The sequence below is a fragment of the Ostrinia nubilalis genome, chromosome 23 (assembly GCF_963855985.1).
Source record: "Ostrinia nubilalis chromosome 23, ilOstNubi1.1, whole genome shotgun sequence".
In the NCBI taxonomy this organism is placed as follows: domain Eukaryota; kingdom Metazoa; phylum Arthropoda; class Insecta; order Lepidoptera; family Crambidae; genus Ostrinia; species Ostrinia nubilalis.
Genome location: NC_087110.1, coordinates 8,682,081 through 8,705,711, shown reverse-complemented (window position 1 = coordinate 8,705,711; position 23,631 = coordinate 8,682,081). Strand labels below are relative to the sequence as shown.

The window sequence follows — 23,631 nt, the reverse complement described above, 5'->3', positions numbered from 1 at the left end:
CACTCGTACAGTCAACCAAGGGAGTTTTACAGTCAAAAAATTTTCAGCTCAATTGGAGACCGGGAAGTGGGTCAATTTTAAGTTGCAAGATTTGACGACAGACACCAGACATGTGAAAGTAAATAAAAGCTTGTAAAAAGGCAGTAGGTAAAATGTTAACATCTAATATTTTTTCATGACGTTTTAAACATTCTTCTTCTTCTTCTTGTCGTATCGATAACAAAACTACACAGTGTCAGCCCAAAACTCCGCTACAAGAGTGGCGTTGTCAGTAGCATTCATTAAATCTTCCTGCGTGCAGTTGTTTGGGCACGCAGGGCACGACATCATGTGCTTCGTCGACTGGGGAACAAAACCACACCTGTATTCCAAGTTTATTGTCTAAGCTATTATGCATTATGTAATATTTTTGAATAGTTTTCATGCGGCGAATGATGGGGATTTAAGGGAAAATGTCATTTTTTGCCTTGCAACTAAAACCCTGAATTCACTTTAATCAGTAAAGAAAAAAATATCTTTCATTCGCTTTGAATCTTATTTTATTTCACTTTTCAGTTTACAACTACTTCACGACGGGTTATTTTCACGACGGGCTATTTTCATGCAGTATTCTTTGGCTAACTGTACCATCAAACCCATGAGTCTGTGTGGGAAGCTTTGATCGCCTTCTACCAACACACGTGAGCTTCTCGCAAACCTAGCATAATTTTCTCTAGGATTAATCAAAACGAGCCTTTATAAAATTAAAATAAATGTATTAAAGAACTTTTCATATTATCATTTATGAGGCTACTATTTTGTAAGAGAGACACCAGAGGTGGAATTGTGTAAAGCAATCGTAATCATTTGCCAGTTCATAACGTACGATTATTCTGTCAAATGCTTTGTTTAACTGACTTTATCGTACGATGAACTGTCAAATGATTACGATTGCTTTACACAATTCCAACTCAGGGTGTACAAAAATATTACTTTATGAAAAAAAATCAAGCAAAGAACTGGAGTGCATAATATGCCTAAATTTTTAAATACCTAAAAACTTAAATGTAAGTATTCATAAGGAAATAGGTATAAAAGTGATTCTAACCACTTGGTATATCCTGTAACATTTGTGACGTATTTTCTATTCTATAATACGTTCTGAAATTTAATATCTTCACTTGAGCTTACTAGAAATCTACAACGTAATTTAATTAAACAATTTTTGTATACGAAAAGAGAAAAGCACAAAATCTAAAAATGTCAGCAGTTAGGTTGTCTTTAATATTGATGAAGGCTATTGAAGCGCTCGTGTTTTAATCAAAAGCTCTGAAAGCTTTGCTGGAGCATGCAAAGCTCTTTTGACACGAGTAGGTACAACATAGGTAGTACCCAACGGTGTTGAAAAATTCAACGGGCATTGCGTCGATACTTTGGATTTTTAGGACAATATTTTTTACAAACCGAGAGTTAAAGCTTCGTTTTAAAATAAAATAGGTCTGATTAGATCTGATGTTAAAAAAATGTTGCAAAATAGTACGCTTATAAAATGGGATATCTTTTAACTTACTAAGGATCAAAAACAAATTAAGTTTGGTAAGATATAAATAACTAGGCTGACTTACACCACCTAACTATGACGATAACCGGTGCTTTTTGTTTGGAGTTTGTCTGATTTTTGACGTTTGTCAAAGTTAAAGTAAGATGGTGTAACCCAGACTAAGGGTGGATTCGACCAAACAAAAGTAAATATTAAACTCAGAATAAATCGTCAGTTATTCGACTTTTTGACATAATTATTTCCTACTGTCAATGTGCCAGCTATACCAGGAGTTATTCTCGGATAAAAGTTTGCTCGAACCGGGCCCAAGTAATTCTCCCTAGAATGAGGCTAAAATATCCTTACTTTTGTTACTTCTATTCAATATAAAGCTAACAATAAAGAGCATCTGTCTACCTAAATGTACCTATGCTCTCACATATTACATACAACCCACGATAATGTTATCTCAAAGCACAACCACAACGTGGAACGGTACTTCAATCAAATCTGGCTGCCAAGCACGTCTGACCACCCCTCTCTGTCCCTCCCTACTGCAGACGAAGCTATCTCGTTCTTACACAGTTTTATTGTCACTTTTCGATGCAGGACACAAGCGCCTGCCAAAAACCGGGGGCAACAACCTGATTTCATTTGGTAGTATTTTTTTGGTATTTTATTAGTTCTGGAAAGTGCTAGGGTAGGAGAACGGAATAAGTGTATTTGCATAGCTGGGCATTAACTCGTTAATCCGTTAATCGTTAATTAACGAAGTTAACATTTCTATTAACGGATTAACTTTTAAGTTAACTTTAAAAAATGTTAACGGACTCGTTAACTTCCGTTAAATTATCCTAAGTCCGTTAATCGTTAATCCAGTACCTACTATTTACCAAAAAGATATATCAGGCACGCTGAAAAATGCGTTCTGACAAGTACGTTCGGGGTTCCAGAACTTCCAGAAGCCAAAACAACAGTTTTTGTAACCAGATCACTAACGACACTTTGCTAAAGCCTGGTCCGTGAGCACGTATAATTTTGGTAGCTTGGGGTCATTGGACAAAATTCTACGTGCTCACGGACCAGGCTTTAGTATGTGTGGGACAACTCTTGCAACTGAATTTTAAGACCAGTTTTCCTGAACCGATTGAGCTGGTCTGATGATGGAGTCATGAGGTGGCCATAGGAACTCCTAAATGAAACGGTGGCATCGCATCGAATTTGGGTTCGTTGGATTTGTCTTTTGGAGCACTTTAGTACTAGATGATGTCCAGGGTCCTGATGATGGAGTCAGGAGGTGGCCATAGGAATTCCTAAACGAAACGGTGGAAACTTATCAAGTTTGGGTTTGCTGGATTTGTCTTTTCGAGCACTTTGGTGCTAAATTGTATTGTAATTGAACCAAGGCTCTGAGATTGATATACTACTAAAAAGTGTAAGCTTTTATTCTGAAATGCAGTTGTACTAAAACGAAAAAAATAATTGTACTTATGCAAGGTTCAAATAATTTCGAAAGCTTGTAGTGCAAACATAAAAGAGGAATAAATTCAATGCGCGATACAAGCTTTCGAAATTATTTGAACCTTGCATACAATTATTTTTTTCGTTTTATTATCATGACAATGTGTTAACGGATTAACGATTAACGTTAACTTCCGTTAAAACTTGCGAAATGTAACGTTTTAACGTTTAACGAAGTTAATTTTTTTATTACCGGTTTAACGATTAACGAAGTTAACTATTTGATTAACGGTGCCCAGCTATGTGTATTTGATACTTCAGTGCTAGTCGATTCGTACTTACATGGATGTCGTTAGAGGCGACTAATGCACAAACACGCGAACATCAAGCCTCCCTAGTTACTCCCTACCCTGTACCCTGTGTGTGTAGGGAGTGTAGGGTAAATCCTCCATTTGCCTCTGGTAAATTATAGGGTAGTGCTGAAAGACTAGATAGAGAGAGGAGACCAAATAGTCTGATAATGATGATGTGAGTTGGTTCATAATGTTTTAGAGTGAATCCTATTAGATTCAGGGCATATAGCACGTGAAACTACGGCCGAGCAAAATACCACAAGCCACATATAGGCAAGCGCAAGTCCACATATAGGCACACACAAAATGAACAGATCACCTTATAAAGTTGTAGGAAGGTTGTAGAAAGTCGCTTCCAACGGTCCCATCGGGAAATCCTAGGCTAGAATGACGATTATGATGAAAACTCAAAAGCAACTGATGTATCGTAACACATCAAACTTAAACTTATTTACTCTTCCGGTTACGACCTACTTACAGCTTTCATAAATCCGTATCTTCGAAGGCCGATCCGATTCACTTATTTCCCATTTCACACGATAGGTCAAAGGAAATCCGATTTATTGGATTTTAGAATTCACTGTGCCGTACTTATTTTATTATGGTACCTATTACTTTTCCCAGCCTCTCGGACGTAAATAAATGTGTTTTCGTCATTTTACGAATCTATCGGATTCTTTACGCGAAAAATTGATGATCATGATGATGATCCATACGACCGATTTCGGCCATGGCGACCACTCCGACTCCTAGCTGTCTTGGCGACGCTGGTGTGCCCGAAGATAGCTTACGCGAAAAATATAAATAATATTCCAACTATAATAATTATTAAAGGGATATCAAACCATCTTTTCTATCTTTTTCAAAGAGTTTTTGTTTTTCAAGGTTTAGGTTATCTATATATATAAAAATGAAACCCGTTTTCCGTTGTCACGACATAACATGAAAACGGCTTGACCGATTTGGCTGATTTTTTTTTGTAGTTTTCTAATACTCTGTACAAGGTTTTTACGGAAACAAATATAAAGAAAATCTCTACGCTAAGGCGGTACGAAGTTCGCCGGGTCAGCTATCTTCTATATTTATCGTCGATCTGGTGAAGGTCGCGGGAAGAACCTGGATGCGGGCAGAGCAGTCGTTATGGAAATCCTAGGGGGAGGCCTTTGTCCAGCAGTGGACGTCATTTGCCTGAAACGAACGAACTACCTATAAATAGGTAGAATTCATGAGACATAATTATACGAGTCTCCATGTTTGGCTGTAGACGCTCGTCAGTAAGCAAATGCTTTTGAACGCTATTTGGAGAATTTGGAAGAAATACATAATTATAATTCGTTCCTAAATGAAATATTAAATAACAGCCTTATGATGCCCTATTACAGAAAAAAACAGCCCTTTTTCATGCTCCATATAGCATAGATTACATTTTATAAATCATTTTACGTCACGCGTGAAGCCATGGTTTATTTTCTGCTAGCCATGAATAAACTATGCTATGAATAAATTATCCAGTTTATGCATGCATTCGCTTTGTTTAATCAATATGCGTTCACCCAAGAAAATTTACTTCTGTAAGAGGTCCATGTTTTAGACGACGTACCTACCTAACCTTTACCAGATCGTCGGTCCACCTAGTAGGAGGCCTGCCCACGCTACGTCTTCCAGCCCTGGTCGAACCTACCTAACGCCCGTATTCACAAACATTACTATGAGGTCTCACAGTGCGCGTGGACGCACAGGGTGACACACGACCCAATCACAGAGCTCTCTTGATTTGCTACTTCACATAAGCAAGCATCGTTTGTGAATACGGGCGTAAGTACCTTTCTAATATTGAGAGCAAAATGAATCTAGCCAATCCGCTCGGTGTATTAATTTGACAAATAGACCGTGCAAATAACTTCCCCAATGAATTTTCAATCAATTCAATCCCTTTGTATCAAAATCAATAATAATTTGTGTAAGGTTGAAGTGCTAAGCGTAAGTTACTAATACCTAATGAACGTCAAATTAACCTTTACTTATAACTTAACTAACTTTCTTAACCGTTCTTACAGGAATAGCACGAGAGGATCCGGAAGAAAGGCTAGTTTAAATTTAACGAGGCCAAGTTACCGACCGCTGAATAGATCCTTTGTATTTAGAAACTAAGTAAACTTCACTGAAACGGAATATAATATGGGAAGGCATAATACTGTTAAAGGTACGGACAGTGAATTATTTTGCAACCTAATTCTCGTTCCCGTGGGAATTTCGGGAATTCCTTTCTTAGTGCACCTCTCGGCACCTAAGCTACGTCCCTTCCAAATTTCAAGTGCCTTATGTCAGTGAGTCAGTCAGTTTCTTCTTTTATATATTTAGAAGATAGCCACGATACGAATTTTGGTATACCTTTTTTTTTAAATGCCACAACGAGCTCTCTAATGTTTAATGTATTATCTATCTTACTTGGATTGCTTTCAGGGCCACATTGACGTTATGACACCAAATTATACACAGTACAACATACGCGTACTGTCTTCTAGCCAATAAAACCATCAAATAAAGACTATTCACCACGTTGATAGCCACTCGTTATTTTAATAGGCGCCAATCAAATTGATCATGTGTATTCGAAGCTACGTGGCGTCGATAACCAATATACTGAATTGCTTCGACAAATGACCAGGGGGCGATTCTTGTATTCTTGTATTTGATGTACTTGAATTTGGTTATTCTTACCGTTAGATAATTACTGGTACTAGTAGTAACTGAGTTTGTTCCGGCGTTTCTTGCCATATTATATTTGTCTCGAAGCGCTGGTAGGGCCCAAAAGAAATGTAAAGTGCTACTTTTTTATTTACTGTATTTTGACGTTCATAAGTGCCACTAGAGGTCTAAATTAAATAAAATATTTTTGATTTGCTTTGATTTGTCGTGAAAAAATATTACCACCCGATTGAGAACCTCTTTTTGTTGAAGTCGGTTAAAAAGTAGACCCACCAAAAATATTTTATGTGCAGCGGCATGTCAAGGTAAACTGTGTGGTCTTACGTACTTGTGTTAGGAGTGAATTTACAACTAAAATGTCTGTACATAAAACCAAGACGACGTACATAAAACATGGCTGGTACTGTCAAAAAGTTATCAGATCTCATGTAGAGCCAAGTTTTTGACTCTACACGAGCTATCTACAAGCCATAACTTCATAAATTCTACACCTTAGTCAAAATATATGGTGTGGCCGTTTCGCTACAGTCACATGGGCATTTCTAATTTATAAAATGACATTATTGGGTTATAAAAAACCAGTACAGAAAATGTCACACTCGTTTTTCACTTGTCTCAAAATGGAAATACAGATTTTTACAGAGAAACACATCGTTTCCAGACAAAAAAGCCACCAATCCCAGGAGATATTACTGAACAGAATAGAGATCAATGGAGCTTGAAGTATCAAACATTTCGTCTTGATACCACTTTTAGAATAAACTTCGTGAAATATTTTTTGTACTGTTTTTTTTACAATAAAATACACGATTTTTAGGAAGTTCGTTCTATCACAGAAAGGATAATCCCTCTCAAAAACCAGGACAAAAACTTGTTTTGCTTGTATCTTTCTCTATCTACTTATATAAAATTTCATCAAAATTAATAAAACAGGCAGATTTACTTTCTAATTTAAGTTTACTAGTATCTTGTGAGAGTCAATCTCCATTTCTTTAGTATTACCTATATCCCAATCAATCATTCAATCATTAATTTAATACAAAGGCTGTGGTTTCAATAAAGTTGCTCGATATTTTTTGAACTAAAATAAATCTGACGCGTGAGAATCAACCCCCGACATCGTGTTCATTGCCACGTTGACTTTGGACGACTCAATTGATTGCTGATGAAACGCGTTCGTTTTGATTTCGCTGGATGAGTCAAATAATAGGTACAAACATTTATCATTTCTATCGATTGTTTGACATTTACAAGTAGTATGTTATAAAGGACATGAACACAAAAGAAAACATTATTATAAACGTATTATTAGTAGCCATTTCAAGGACAAAAGCTAGGATGGGGTCTTTTTTCATCGTGCTCAAAGTCTGTACATTAGTCTTGGGGAAAACTTTAATACAATAAAAGTGTGTGGTAAGTACTGTTTTGTAGAGCTACTTGTACTTCAAATGGTTGAGTGCATAAGTACTTCACTTTCCTAGGTCGCAGATATTATACAAGTATTTCCTATAATAAACAAGGGCTGACAAAGGACACTGACGCCCGTATACACAAACGATGCTTGCTTAAGTGAAGCAGCAAATCAAACGCTGTACGTTGAATAGAGCTCTGTGATTGGTTTGTATGTCACGCTGTGCATCCAGGCGCACTGTGAGACCTCATATTAGTAATGTTTGTCAATACGGGCGTGAGTCTCTTCCGCCATTTATCAGCACGGTTGAACAATATTTATTTGGGCCCTAAAAATGGCCTTATACTAATAAATAAGTTTTTCTACTATATTATATTTCTACACATAAACGTTATTATTGTATTTTGTTTAAAATAATCTTTATCTTTACGAGTAACACCCGAACCACCGGCAATTTTAATGCAAATAAAGCGTTACGGTTTGATAAAAAACGTATATCACATGAAATCCCAAAAGGAAAATTCGAAAAAACCACAGGCGTTTGGTGGACAAATAAATAAACCTTTTTTGTGGGATCATACATCAACTTCAGCCTTTCGTGACCACGAGGAGTCGTGACGTTTAATATTTATAGAGATTCATAGCTTTCCTAAATAGGGATGAATTTTGAAACAGAGATTTTTGTTGATAATAACGGAAAACAATGTAGGTAATAACGGTTTAGATGAGTAAAAAATTAGCCTATTTATTATTTGTTGAGGACTTACAGTTATACCCAAAAGTCTATCTGCAATAGAATAGAATCGCGCTCGCACACTCACGACAGCAATATAATTACGCGCGAGCGATAAGGATGGGTACCTTGGGGTCATTGGACGGGATTCTACGTGCTCACGGACCAGGCTTTATACGAGTATGCATCTAAATTATATTGAAAAAATACAGTAGCAACACCTGACTTGAAGAGAAGAACTAGATTGACAGGGAAGAGAATGCTTTAAGGTATCATCAAAATCGCCTTTCACTTAAATAAGACTGTTCCTCATTCTCATAAAAATGTCCCACTTACGCCAGTTACCGTGAAATACCTCTATTCTGCTGGATTATTCCAAAAACCCACTTAACCTTACATTGGGCAATTTACTGCCTCGGAATAAAGAAGAAACATTAATCTTCTTGTTCACAGAGATCCTTATTTAGGACGGTAATTTAAAAAGTCATTATGATAATTTATACAATTCGACTTGGCTCGTTGCTTTAGATTGCAAGAGAACAGCTTCTCTTAACGAGCGAGCACACATTATTAATCATGATATAGGTACCTAGGGATCATATTATAATATTGTCAAAGTACAGTTTTGGGAAGGCGCTGGATGCAGGCCGCCACCAACCGGCTACTGTGGAAATCATTGGGGGAGGTCTATGTTCAGCAGTGGACGTCCTATGGCTGAAATGATAATGATGATGATGCTGGTAGTTTAGGTACCTATTGTTGTTAAATCGATAACTCTTTTATAATGCGAACACAGCTAGGAACTGGAATTCACTGCCTGCTGCTATCTTTCCTGAACCACAGAATAATAATAAGTACTACGTACAGAAGTTTTACTTCGCGAAGGTATTTAAAAAAATGTATGCTCAATGTCATTAACAATATGGTGTAATTTAGCCTGTCTCGAGAGTCAAGCACCATTTTGTTGACAAACGTCAGTGATCGGCACTGCGCCGAAGCTATAGGGCTGACTTCGGTAAAATGATGTGACGTGAGGTGCCAAACTGCGGAAAATGGCGGAGGAAATACACGATTTAGCATGAATTATCATGAATAATATTAACTACTTATTTACCTCTCAGTGTCTTGAGGCAACTTAAAAAAGTATAATACATTCTGTGTTTTTATTATTATTTAGGCAGTTAAATACTGCACAGTATTTAGTACACCATTTTCTTTAATTTCTTCCATCATACACAAGAATACGCGTGCGTGAGTCAATGTTCGCTCGTATGTGAGGCCTTGTAGAATAGTATCCTGTAGGTGGGCCATCGTGCGTGTTTTGTTTTCGATGTAAATTCGCGGAGATGAACAGGCCTGCCTGAACGCTATAACTGAGCCTCTTCAAGGTGAGAGTGAATAGGCACTTACAGGGCAGCAGGTATGTATCATCCTAGACTGCATCTCACTTAGCACCAGATTGCAGTCAAATACCTGTATTTTCTGTATAAAAAAAATAACGTTTAACTTAAAAAAAACTGCATAAAAACAATAAAGTAACTACAATACGCTCTGAATCATCATCAAGTCATTTAGTCTCCACTGCAACAACAAGATTATTTCCAATTTGCCAGAAGCAAATGGAGGATTCGGCTTACACTCTCCACGCTGACCAGACGGGTTAGGGAGACCTAATGTTCACATAATTATTTCAATTTGCCTTAGTCATCATTTAAGATCACATACTCAGGAAGAGTAGGATGGATCCCATATTATATCATTCGGTAGATTTTTTAAAAGCTGAACTTATTGTCTATGTTTATGTTGTGACGTCAAATAATATGAATATTTCTTACATTTGCAATACGAGTGCCTATTTATCCCAAATTGGATGTTCTAAGCTTAAAATCTCGGTTCTTTTTAATCTTAACCATATCTTAATCTCGGCACTTTTAAGTAAAAATCAGGCTTTACCAAAACAAAAACACACCTCTATTTCCACAGCACTCTTTCCACACAGCACTCAGCCTGTCAAAGACAATTATATTAGTCGCATCTGACAGTGGAACCCTCGGTAATGCCCCAATTTGCGCCACAAAGGCACAAAGGACGTACTCGTCCACATCTCGCGACATGTCTGATAATGTTTGAACCCGGAGAGGTACGCAAAAGGGACACTTCCTGTATTGATGGGATAATGTTACGAAAATCTATATTGGCTTGTACAAAGAAATGAGTCTTGTGATGGAAAATATAGGGGAGACCGAGGAGACTTGTGACAGAAGAGAGTTGTGACAGAGAAGAGTTGTGATATTGTCGATTTTTGGCAACCTATTAACTATCAGCGAGTCGTAACAGCGTGTATTTGTTAGCTCGAGACTCGAACTAAAAAACGCGCACTGTTACGAGCTTGCTAAGTAATTCCAAAAAATTGACGATGTCACAACTCTCCTCCTCCCCTACCTGTGCTTGCCTAGTTTGTTAATTGTATTTTAATAATACAATTATTACTGCAATGGTTCTGGGACTATCACCAAATAAACGTTCTCTATTTATATTTCAATTTCAACTTTTGGGGCTGATTGGTGCCTTTCAGGACTAAGTATCTCTCGTTCCCACCGCTGCAACTCCTGAGTAGCCAAGATCTACACTCTACAGCTTGACCGCCAGTAAAAATCCTACCAATGAAGCCTGTGAAGGTCAAGTTTGGTTGATTGGTCTGGTTGGTGAAACACTTGAAGTAGGTAATCACAAAATTATTAGTTGTTCTCTTGATGCTATTGTCACTTCTTCATCATCCATCAAGTCTTTTGAGATGAGTAAATAACCCAAATAGGGTTATTTACCAGAGGGGAATTTCCAAAGGCAAATGGAAAAATTTGTTAAGTAACTTCCTAAAAAGGCAGAAACGAAACGACGGTACGATATTTATCTTCAGATATATTAACTTAGGCATTTAACCCTTAATTAGATAAATTATGCCACGCTTTTAGACGTGTTTTCACGCGAACTTAATGCGTACAAATCCGTTTATTGACTTAAAAGGATTAACTCGACCCCTAGGCTCAGAGTATCGCTTACTAATTACTATAGGTCTGTTTCTCGATCCCAAAGTGCATGGTTCGGTTCCCAGTAAGATAAAGAAATGACTAACTGTTGTTTTTGATTGATATTTGGGTACCAACTGCCTACCTAAAAATAAGGCTATTATGCTCGTTTTCACCATCAATCCCTAATTTTTAAGTGACCCCTAACACATAACAGGAATTTTGTTGTCATAGGGGTCACTTAAAAATTAGGGGTTGATGGTGAAAACGGGCATAATTAAGCCTACCACTAGCAGGTAGAAAACTATCAAAAATCCCAATAAAAAAACACATTCGCGAACAATAGTTACATCGTTATAAGCGAAATCAAATCGTAATCAAATACAAACATGGAACTGAATATTAATGTAGTCGAATCCAAACATTTTGGTTCAATATTGCCCCGAATGCTAGATGTCTGTGTAGGCTTTCTAGATAATGTTGTTACTAAGCTAATTTTCTTGCTTTAAATTGAATTATCTGTGTGGAGAACAGAATCAAGACATTATCTTAGACTGTGTAACATTCTAAGCCCTGCCTAATTTGTTTTCAATCGTTTAACATTATATTGAGTATATCATTAGTAAATATAACATGATTAATGTAAATTATAATAACTTATAATACCTACTTCTAAATTGTAATCATAATCGAATACAACTAGGTAATTGTAACATGTATGTTAATAGGGCGACCGCAGTGTGTACATGTCGGTTAATGTGTACCTAAAATTACTTTAACTTTATTTACGTGTGTATCGCAAATAAATAATTTGATTCGAATTTATTATAAACAAATGTAAGGAAGAATTCCCTTAATTTAATAGTAATATCAAATTAACCAGTAAATCTGTAATAAGGAATAAAAAGCATGTTCTTACTCACTTCCAAACGCCATCGTCGAAATTTACAGGATTAACACAATGACACAGTGCACCTCTCACCGCACGCAATCCTCGATAGCGCAAACCTTTATTTTATCCTCACTTCACGTTCACGCACAGTCGAATACCTCAAAACCTTCGTGTAACACACAAACACTGTCACTTTACACGCAATTCCACACTAAAAACGTGAAAACGCACCGAGGGCGGGGTTTTTATAAAGGAAATTAAGATATTTTGCTACAAATACGCTACGAAAACCGTAGCGCCGTCCGCCCGCTCCAAGCTTTGGCTACGAACTAACGGATTTGGAGGGAAAAATCATTGGGGCGACTACGGAGCGTACTACGGGACCAATGCATGTAACGGTCTACGCAAAGTAGTATTGAATACCATATACCAAAGTAGTATTGAATTAATATAAGTATAATATTTTGATTTTTTTAATAAATTGATTAATGGGTACAGTCAATATCATATTTCTACCTACAATATTTTAAGTGTGAAACATGTTTTACGTTACCTATGATTCACAAATAAAGATAATATTTATATTTAAAAGTTTGTGAGAATGGTAAGATGACACTTTTTATTTCATTAAAAAGTAGGAAACATGCATCCATCGAAATAGTAGCATTGCTTTTCATCAGAATAACATTACAGGCTACAAGTAATTCCTAACAAATTACAAAGATAATGTGTGTAGATGAAATCAAACTTCAAGTTGAGTTTTTTTATTTATTGAATAATATTGAATAATGATGATTACAATACAAAAGTATAAAAAGCAATTTAAGGTTTTTAATTTATTGTACCCTAAGTTACTAGGTCTAATTTATTCTTAAAATAAAATCTCATAAACCATATTCGTTCAGAGTTAGTAGAAAAAGTATTTTTTTTTTATATTTCGTTGATATTTTAAGCCTTTTTGTCACAGTATTTAGTAATTAATTTTCCTAAAATAGCCATAGGCCTCTCTTCCCACTTGGCCAAAGTTTCCGGAGGGGTAAGCACCTGAAAGAAATGATAAATATTGTTATTATTGAGTTTAAATAAACTGGCAAATAAAGAAGTAACAGAAAAATCATTAGAAATTAAATCAGTGAGTCCCAGTACAAGAGTTGACGCCTCCATGGATTTTTTCCACCTTCCCATTGCCAATTCCATTTCCATAAATATTGTGCAATAAACTTTCATATCCACTTAGGATAAATAAATAGGTAGGTAGGTATATCTCTTCATATGCGATGTTATTATTTTATATACCATTTTACTACTTTTTTACTTTAAGCAAATAAAAATTCTGATTTATTTGCACAACACACAAAACTATACTACTCGTACAGCCATATAAAAAGGTTCCTGTACCTCTAGTAGGAAAAACTTTCGAGTTCGTTTCGTTGCGTATTCAAAGTGTCATCGAAAAATTTTGTATGAAAAATTAAACAGCGCCCCCTAGGGCGGCTATAATATAGGGGGCGCTGTTTAATTTTTCATACAAAATTTTTCGATGACACTTTGAATACGCAACGAAACGAACTCGAAAGTTTTTCCTACTAGAGGTACTGAATTAGATGAGTGGTGCGGCAGGTTGTGTTTTGGGATGTGAAACGTCAGCGAGACTTCAAATATGTTGCAATCTTGCTTAAACTATATCATGGACAGCGCTGTTGTTACGTCACATGTCACTCTTCCACCGAGGTGGTAAACACCACCTATTAGTGCCAACCTCCACCCCGGTGGCAAGCTAGAAGGGGGTAGATGTTAATAAAGGGCAACCTACACTCAGATGCTGTGACTGTGGTCAACTAAAACATAAATCACTTAGGGCGAGTTGCACCACCTAACTTTAACGGTAACTATGACGATAACCGGTGCATTTTGTATGGAGTTTGACAGATTTTTGACGTTTATCAAAGTTAAAGTAAGATGGTGCAGCTCAGCCTTAAAATGCATTCTTACTTGATCCCCGTGGAGACGATCTAGGAAAGTCACACAAATGATGGCACCACGCACGCCTGCCTGCGAAGTGAAGGCAGCAAAGGCTGTAGCTTCCATCTCAATGTTCTTCACGTCCAGTCCAGCCAGCTTACGCAAGAACGCCATCTTGTTTTCCTCTGTGTAGTCGCAGAACGGCCCGTCCAAACGCCCCTGGCCTGTTAGAAAAATACAGTCAACGGGACTGTAGAACGTTTCATCCACGAAGATGCGCCCCACCAATTTTTGGTCGAGAGAAGCGCAAGGAGCGGGGAGTTTGATGTTGTGCGCGTGTGCACTCATTGATTAATTTAGCGTGTACCGATAACACACAAACATTAGTGGAAGAATGGTGGGGCGCGTCTTCGTGGATGAAACGATCTACACCAGCTGCGACTCCTGTATAGCCAGGATCTACAGCTTGACGGCCAATAAAAACCCAACCAGTGAAGGTCTAGTTTGTCCTGGGGAAAGCTAAATTCTGTCATTGGAACCGCAACGAAATTAATAAGAAGAACATTGCAGGAGCACGACTCTCTAATTTACTATAAACGAATGGAGGATTTGGCCCATGCGGTCTAGACTGATTGGGGAGGAAGGACTGATATCTCTTGCTTTAAATGCCACGAGAAGAATGGGGTTGCTCTTGTTATCTATTATACTTCAATTTATTTATAGAGATTGGAAACACCCATCTTAGACGTAACTTGAAAATTCTGTTTTTTAAAGTCAATTTCAATTTTCAGTTCAGGAAATTGAATCTAGAATCTTTGAGTAGGAGTTCAATGTATACTTTTAAATTAACATGAATTGTTGCCTCAGTTAGGTCATAAAAGTCATTTAATTATTATTGTTTGCAATTTAGGCTTTTCAAAAGCGCTTTTATAATAATAAAACAAACCTCTGTAGAAGTCGTCAGCACCCATAGTAGCCCCGATGTAGGTATTAAATTCTTTGATGCCCTTGGCGACCTGAAGAATCTCTTGACTAAGCCTCGCGTCCAAGATGCTTGGCATACGTCTGACCTGGCCCAATATTGGCTGGAATTATAAAAATAAATCAAGTAAATTATAAAGTTAAAGAGGATTTCCATAACAACCGGTAATTTTTGTCAGTTCACATTGTATTCCACACGTCTTGGACATTCCACGCTGCGCTTTCTGGTACGGTTCTTAACCTTAAAGTCTTCAAAATTCCCATAATTTTACCAAGGCCTTTTGGATTTCATAATCAAGCCTTACGACGAACTGCAATAAAGCTTATTTTCCCACTTACCAAGTCATAAGACTTCTCCATTGTCCCGCTGAGTCCACACGAGGATATCACGACGGACCCCGCCGGGACGTTGAGACCCCCACTGGTTCCCAGTCTGATGAAGATGGGGTCCTTAGCCTTGGCGTAGTACATCAGCTTTATGACCTCTTGAAGGACGGTCGTCATGGACGGAACTCCGATGCCATGCTGGAAAGGGAAAGTAAACCGTTAATATAATTAACTAGCGGCCGCCCGCGACTTCGTACGCGTGGATCCCGTTTTACCCCCTTCATCTATCTTACGCGGTTTAGATTTTTTCATACAAATGTTTTTTCCCACTAACTCCCGTTCCCGTGGGAATTTTGCAATATCCTGTTGTAACTAAGCTTTAAGTTTACTAAGGTACCTGCATGCCAAATTTTAAGCGTCTAACTTAAGCGGTTTAGATTTTTCATACAAAAGGATTTTCCCGCTATTTCCCGTTCCCGTGGGAATTTCGGGAATTCCTTTCTTAGTGCACCTTTACGGTACCTAAGCTACGTCCCTTCCAAATTTCAAGTGCTTACGTTTAGCCGTTTAGGCTGTGCGTTGGTCTGTCAGTCAGTCAGTTTCTCCTTTTATACAGTGTGTCCGGGCATGTAGTGATCAAACTTTAAGGGCGTAATCTATGGACAATTTTATCGATGAAAATACTTCAAATTTGGGGCTTGACCCATTTCTCGCAAAATTGCAAGGATTTAAGTTTTGAATTTTAAGTTTTCACCTCTTCTTTCAAAAACAAGTGATAGCGTGGGTAGCTTAACATTAATAAGCAAAAATGTTATATCATGCGATAGCCAATAAAATTATCTATTAGTAGAAGTAGAAAACAGATACAAGTTTCATACATTTTAAGGGAGTAAAAATTGTCCATAGATTATGCCCTTAAAGTTTGATCACTACAAGCCCGGACACATTGTATATTTAGATAAGCTATGGTGTCGGTCACACACACTCGAATTGAGAACCTCCTTCTTTTTTGAAGTCGGTTAAAAAGGTACAGACAGCGAGCTGACAATTTCAAACAAACGCAACGAATTCGCGAAGTTGCTTCGATAATCTGTCATGTTCGAAAATTTTTTTCTTGTGTAATTAAAATAGTTTTACAAATCACCAAATCTTCGTTAAAATTCATGTTCATAGTGTGCTGGCCTTATGAAGTTTGTAGATTCACACTTAACATAAAGGCCCAGAACAGACGGTGAAACGCAACTACAACGAAACTGCAACTTTCTGATGATCCTGATGAATGAAACTGAAACTGAAAGTTTCAAACTGGTCGCGTCATGTGTGGTCTCTCAACGGAAGCTATGGCAGAAACTTAGATGCAACTCAAAGTAACTAGCAGTTGCAGTTTCGTTGCAGTTGCGTTTCACCGTCTGTTCTGGGCCTAAGAAAATATTAATGCTTTCTGTAATGCGTGTGTACAGTCACGGAATGAAAAGGTTCGTCAGTTTTCAAATTGATTCCTTCAACGAATCGCGAGCACATAATTACCTTTTGAAACTATGTTACAGAATAATCTCGAGTTAGAGAAAATAATCTTTAACTGTTCGTCAGTAAAGTTCAAAATTATTCAGATCGACGTTGTTTGACCATTTATCTTGTCAAGAAGATTATTATGATTGATATACTAAAACCTTCTTGTTGGTTCAACCTGCCATTATTATTTCTATTAAATAAAAAAAACTATTGTCAATTGGTGATGTCATCATTGCATTGCACTGATGGAATAGAAAAATAAACAAGCAAAACCTTATTCGTTTGCAAACGTCATATTTATTTAAATGTTAGCAGCACTGTTTTTTGCACTGTTATGTTGGCAGGTTTAACTTTTACAGTACCTAATGCAAGCGAAAACCGACACTAAGGTGACGAACCTTTTCATTCTGCGACTGTACTAAGTTACCATGTGGAAGACAACACGTCTTATAACTCAACAAAAACGTTGCAGTCTGACTATACTTAAACTGCATGCGATAACATGCACCGTTTCCTCGATTTACGAAAATGACAAGATCAATGATTATTGATAATAATTGAACAAGTCAGCACTTGTTACATTTTATTTACATTAAGGGTAACACATTATCAATATTATTAGGCAGATTAAGGCTGAGTTGCACCACCTAACTTTGACCGTAACTATGACGATAACCGGTGCTTTTTGTATGGAGTTTGACAGATTCTTGACGTTTGTCAAAGTTAAAGTAAGATGGTGCGACCCAGAGTAAGTATAGCATGCTATCTACATCATAAAGTCGCGACAAGGGGATTCCCTGACAATAGATAAAAGAGATAGGGCCTTTAATTTAAAGTTATTATAATTTAAAGTTATTATTAATATTGACTCTACATGATATCTGATAACTTCTTAACAATGCAAAGGTCTCTTCTTGGCAACGTTTGACATGAAAATGTTAATGGTGGATTTTAACTTACCAGGGGTTAACACGGGACTTAAAAAAAGTAATTAATTTTAAACTTTTGCGTTGTATAATTGAATTAATTTAAACAGGTTTTAACGCGATATGCAGATAGGTGACATTGAATTTTTTTTTATCCACAACGAGGAAGCTCTTGTCCTGTATCTCACCTGATGGTAAGTGATGATCAGGCCGAAGGTGGAAGCGAGCTTCACCCGGAATCCTCAACCACGGAGGAACTGGCTATCTTACCTCTAACTGCCGGAACACAACAATGCTGTTAACATTGTTGTTATGGCGACAGACTTAGGTAACATGGTGGTAGCTAGCCAGGCGGACTTAGAACAAGCCCTACCACCAACCAAACCGAACAGAAAAATCTGTCCCAACTAGGAATCGAACCCGGGACCTCTGTGTCTGAAGCAGGTGGTCTTACCACTAGACCACAGAGGCGGTTATATTACCTATATTTGCCTGTCGTTTCGACCGAGTTGCACCGGCCGTGGCCGCGTATCGCGTTAAAAACTGTTTAAATTAATTAATCAGCTCACGTTGACAGACAGGACCGGGCCTACTTTGTACATGGCGAACCTCTTGGAATGCTTGGTCAAGTTGACCAGCTTCTCCCCTGTCTCCAAGCCGAGTACTCCAGCCATGTACTTGGCAAACTCGTGCATCCTATGCTTCTTACCGCCCAAGCAGACAAACTGGAACAGAAAACATCATATTTCTTACTTACTATATTAACGAGAAAAGATTTGTATTTCGTAACGAATATTTTCAAATACTACTGCAGGACCTCTAGCACGAAAAACTTTCGACTTCGAATCGTTTGCGTATTCGAATCGCCATCAAAAGATTTAGAACGAGAACTAAAACAGCGCCCTTGTGAACGTATCGTAAAGTGAACTTAGTATGAGAAATGGTTGCACGAAACTTATTTTGAGAATCAAAATTGTCACGTTATCGTTTATATCGATGGTTGAGTATCGAATTTTATCGAATACGCAAACTATTCGAAGACGAAAGTTGTTCATGCTCGAGGTACTGGACCGATTTCAAAAATTCTTTCACCATAAAAGTTCTACATTATCGCTGATGGACATAGGGGATTCAAAAATTTGGGGATCACAAGTTCTTTTTCAAAAATAAAGGATGCAGTTCTCTTTCTTTTCATAAATAAAGGAATGGTTTCTTTGAGTAAAATTTTCTATCTACAGTATTAAGTGTACTTTCCCTCCAGGTGGCATTACAAAATTCCACCCTATATACATACATACACTCGAAAAACATAACCCTCCTTCTGGCGCAGTCAGGTAAAAACACCGGTTATCGTCATAGTTACGGTCAAAGTTAGGTGATGCAGTTGCACCACCTAACTTTATTGCTGAGTTCAGCCTTAATATTGACGTTTTATGTAATTATTTCTAAAATATTGATTTATAAATGTTTACCTTAACGTCTTCAAACATGGACAGATCATAGCTCCCGGTGTCTATGCCCAAATGATACAGGTAATCCGAATCCAGTGATTTCAGATGCTTGTTATTCAATGTCAAGGTGCCATCCGGGTTTCTGTAAGGGAAATATCGAAATAAACCGCGTATTTCAATAAAATACATATTACTATTTTGTAATTTTATGTAAAGGTAGGCCCCAGGACTGTCCACCTAAAACAGTGCGAGTTTTATTGACCAATAAACTGTAGATCCTGGTGGCACGGATGGTAGAGTGGAATTACTCACTCCGTTTGGTTTACTTATTCAGAAAGCTAGACTCATTATTGCACTCATAATAAAACTGTCATTAATTATATTATGCTATTTCCAACGTCTTTAAACTAAGTTAATACTTTTATTGTTAATTCTATAATGTTTAATGTTCTATTTACTTGACTTAATTATGTTTAGTAAAACGATCACCGCTTCGTGTATTCGCGCAAGTTTTAGCGTAGGCGCTAAAGGACGCAGCACATAAATTTATCAACCCGGAATAGGATCGTACGTAACCGTATCAACTCGAGTCGGTCAGTGTTCTTTGTATGAAAATCCATACATCGTAGTATTACTTATATAGAAACTCATATAAGTGCGTCCACCTGTCCGCATCGTACGCATCGCACATCGACAATGCCGACACCTATGCTCCGAGAGGCAACTTTTGCGATGCCTGCCGATGACGTCATACGTAATGCCGATCAGTGGATACAATCCGGCGCTCGCTTTGCATTGTTCTTCATCGCTTTCCTCCATTCTCACAGAGTCCACGCGTGCGTTCACTATGAAAATCCGAATGAACTGGCATCGTAAATAAACGCCTCGCCTCGCAATTGACAGCGCGCGAAATGCGATGACAGCTCGCGAAAGGCGATACGGTGTTTTATACCTTTCCGAGTTGATAAGTCTGCTATGAGCTTCAAAGTTTCAGAGAGATTTTCTTAAGTTAGAAACAAGTCTATTTTACGATCATAGGAATCTTAGCAAGTGCCGCTACCAACCGGGCAATATGGAAATCATTGGGGGATGCCTATGTTCAGCAGTGGACGTCCTGTGGCTGAAATGATGATGATGAGGGACTCTACCTGAGTTTGGTCTCCCCTCGTGCGGGCAATATGGAAATCATTGGAGGGGGACCTATGTTCCACAGTGAACGTTCTGGCTGAAATCATGATGATGATGATGGACTATACCTGAATTTGGCCGCCCCTCATGCGGGCAATATGGAAATCATTGGAGGAGGGGACCTATGTTCAACAGTGGACGTTCTGTGGCTGAAATGATGATGACGAGGGACTCTACCTAAGTTTGCTTGCCCCTCATGCGGGCAATATGGAAATCATTGGAGGGGGGCCTATGTTCCACAGTGAACGTTCTGGCTGAAATGATGATGATGATGACGGACTATACCTGAGTTTGGCCGCCCCTCCTGCCAGAGAGCTGCAATTGGAGTAGTGCTGCGTCTCTACATCTTCTTTCTTCAAGATATAATCGCAGTCACAAGACATGGTTCACTGTTGATAAGAAATACCATCAAATTCAAATAGTTTATTCAGTACATAGGCCCTTTCTATGGCACTTATACACGTCCCAAATATAGCTTGCCCTACCACCACTTCGAGACAACATATGGGCTGGCGCTGAGAAAAAGTGGCGGAAGAAACTCAGTCACTTTTGTCAGCCTCTTTTTCCGTAGCCGTAATTAATTTTTTTTAGCGATTAGAGTCGCTATTTTTTTCAAGTTGTTTATTTTCACCACCATCACTTTCAAATTATCAACAACTTAATTGAATTTTTATTATAAACCCTTTTATTATTTACTAGCTTTCCGCCCGCGGCTTCGCCCGCGTGGAATTTTGTCTGTCACAGAAAAACAATATCGCGCGCGTATTTGCTCACCGTTTAGACCTACCCTGGATTACGACAAACATTTTAAAACCAAAATCAGCTCAATCGACCCAGCCGTTCTCGAGTTTTAATCAGACTAACGAACATCAATTCATTTTTATTTATATAGATAGATAGATTAATTTGACGTCAGAAGTATAAACGAGCTCTTTATTATGCAGAACGTTCTAATAGCTATTCCATACTATACCGTATTAAGTAAGTATTGGCGGTAAATAATAAAGAATAAATAAAATTAATTACTTATAAATTATTTTTCCCACTGCTGCATCTGCATACTACTGCATAATGATTAAATAATAATGCCTAATAAAATTAACTAAGTACTTACCTACAATAGTTTATAAAATTGTAAATAAAATAGTTTTGACATTCGAAAGAAATTAAAAACCGCATACATTAAAAAACACACTAAAAACTCACGTATTTCTCTTCGGCAAATCGTATCACAAAATATTTGTAATAAGTTAATAATGTTTTATCGAAAACGTGTTTACATGCGCACTGTCAGAAACACACTGCAAGACAACAGCAATTGAAATGCATAATAATATCTTATCTTTTTATCATTATCTAATTATATTAATCTATAATAGCTGCTTAGGCTAGCTTAAAGCGAACCCTCGCTAGTATATTGGTTCGTAATACTTAGAAATTGAAAGAAAAATATATAAACAGAGATAAAACGATGTAAGTACACTCGCGTGCAAAGTACTTCGCATTGCAAACAATCACATTATTAAAAGATAATGTCATCATGATTGATTTTGGTAGGTAAGTACTGCAAAAAATATTTTTTGGTAAAATTATTACTTATTTTGCATACCTACACTTTTTTTATAATAATTATAACTAATAAACCAACATTGGTAACAGCAAGCTCCTATTTCATAATTACAAGTTTCAAGGGTTTCAGAAATAAATGGGAGAAGGTAACGGTGAAGAAAGGGTTATAACTTTCTTAAACTTTTGTCGTTTTATACGATTTCTCCAAGATGACGGAGGAAGCACAGAAGAAAGGGTGGCAAGAACTTGGCATTTTTATTCCTCTATAGATCTAAATATTATTACAAGTTACAGCAGGTACCTACTTAGGTATAATATCAAAAATCTTGACAACCTAACCTTGATTAATTCAACGCTATTTAGCATTTGTGCAGAAAAATCCGAATAGAAAATATATTTTATACGAGTTTATACCACAATAGAATTGTAATAGGTAATAATATGAACGTTTTAATTGTAATTAGTCTGGTATGTTTTAATAACTAGGAGGTAAGTACTGGACTGTTTTCCAACGCAACAAGCTTTTTGATGCTTTAACCAAAACAGTACCTACTATGTAAAATGTGTAAGGATTTATATTATTAACTAGCGGCCGCCCGCGACTGCGTACGCGTGGATCCCGTTTTACCCCCTTAGGGGTGGAGTTTCGTAAAATCCTTACTTAGCGGATGCCTACGTCATAACATCTACCTGCATGCCAAATTTCAGCCCGATCCGTCCAGTGGTTTGGGCTGTGCGTTGATAGATCACTATGTTAGTCAGTCAGTCAGTCACCTTTGAGTTTTATAGATAGATAGAGTGGAAATAACAAGTTAATAAATACTGAAGACAAATAAAAATAAGATATTTACTTAAATAGCGATTATTATTTGTGTTTTCAATCATCATCGCAATATTATCAATATCTAATAGGTCAATGCTGCCTGTTAGGTCACCGGCTTTCTCTTGATTTTTTATCATTGTTCATTATCTCGTTATGGTGATAACTTTGCCTATTTACTTATTTTATATTTATTTCATTACAACGCGTATAACTCGTGTTGCTAAGTACAAAAAATTGGGTATAACTAGGTGTAACCTACCTACCTATAGCGTGATACGTCCACCCGCAAGGTGGACCGACGACCTGATAAAGGTAGCAGGAAGGCGCTGGATGCAGGCCGCTACCAACCGTGCGATGTGGAAGTCATTGGGGAGGCCTATGTTCAGCAGTGGACGTCCTATGGCTGAAATGATGATGAATCTACCTACCTACCTACACGAGTCTATGCTACACGGTAAAATAAATGATCACTTGTTTGTAGTCATTTAGTATCTGATCTTACCGCTTGATAAAGCTAGGTACTAACATTTTATTTTATTTTTATTTTAGGTATACATGACATTTTTAATTCCAAAATCGCTCCAGCATTCTAGCAGCGGTAGGGTACAAACAATTATGTATGAGATAATATGTAAACACACAACTTTCTAAACTTATGTACCTACAACATGGAATGTAAAGATATTGACTACAAAATTACTCTTCTCTTCTCTTTTTACTCTCTCGACTCTATCTTCATTCATCAAAGGCAAATGGAGGATTGCCTACACTCCCAACGCTGGCCAAAC

At 37.4% G+C, this 23,631-nt stretch overlaps 1 protein-coding gene across 3 annotated transcripts; it reads right to left on the bottom strand.

Annotated features, from left to right (window-relative positions):
- Positions 1 to 12,858: 12,858 nt before the first annotated feature.
- On the bottom strand, positions 12,859 to 21,768 carry LOC135083521 (uridine phosphorylase 1-like). Of its 3 annotated transcripts, none has more exons than XM_063978289.1 (8): positions 21,658 to 21,768; positions 20,737 to 20,840; positions 19,285 to 19,405; positions 18,382 to 18,537; positions 15,387 to 15,572; positions 15,013 to 15,151; positions 14,097 to 14,290; positions 12,859 to 13,148 (listed from the first exon to the last, which is right to left on the bottom strand). In XM_063978289.1, the coding sequence occupies exons 2-8, from the start codon at positions 20,832 to 20,834 to the stop codon at positions 13,053 to 13,055; spliced, it is 990 nt and encodes a 329-aa protein (XP_063834359.1). In that variant the 5' UTR covers positions 20,835 to 20,840; positions 21,658 to 21,768; the 3' UTR covers positions 12,859 to 13,052. The 3 variants fall into 3 exon arrangements, with proteins under 3 accessions (XP_063834359.1, XP_063834360.1, XP_063834361.1); XM_063978290.1 differs by lacking the exon at positions 21,658 to 21,768 and adding an exon at positions 21,566 to 21,633; XM_063978291.1 differs by lacking the exons at positions 20,737 to 20,840; positions 21,658 to 21,768 and adding an exon at positions 20,520 to 20,538.
- Between the last annotated feature and the right edge of the window lie 1,863 nt (positions 21,769 to 23,631).

Bases quoted from the DNA above. Each gene is read 5' to 3' on its own strand.
- LOC135083521 (XM_063978289.1), bottom strand. From the start codon at position 20,834: ATGTCTTGTGACTGCGATTATATCTTGAAGAAAGAAGATGTAGAGACG. The intron at 18,538-19,284 runs GTAAACATTTAT...TTTCTGTTCCAG, and splicing joins CCATGTTTGAAGACGTTAAG to TTTGTCTGCTTGGGCGGTAA. The intron at 14,291-15,012 runs GTTTGTTTTATT...TTTTTCTAACAG, and splicing joins TGCTGACGACTTCTACAGAG to GCCAGGGGCGTTTGGACGGG.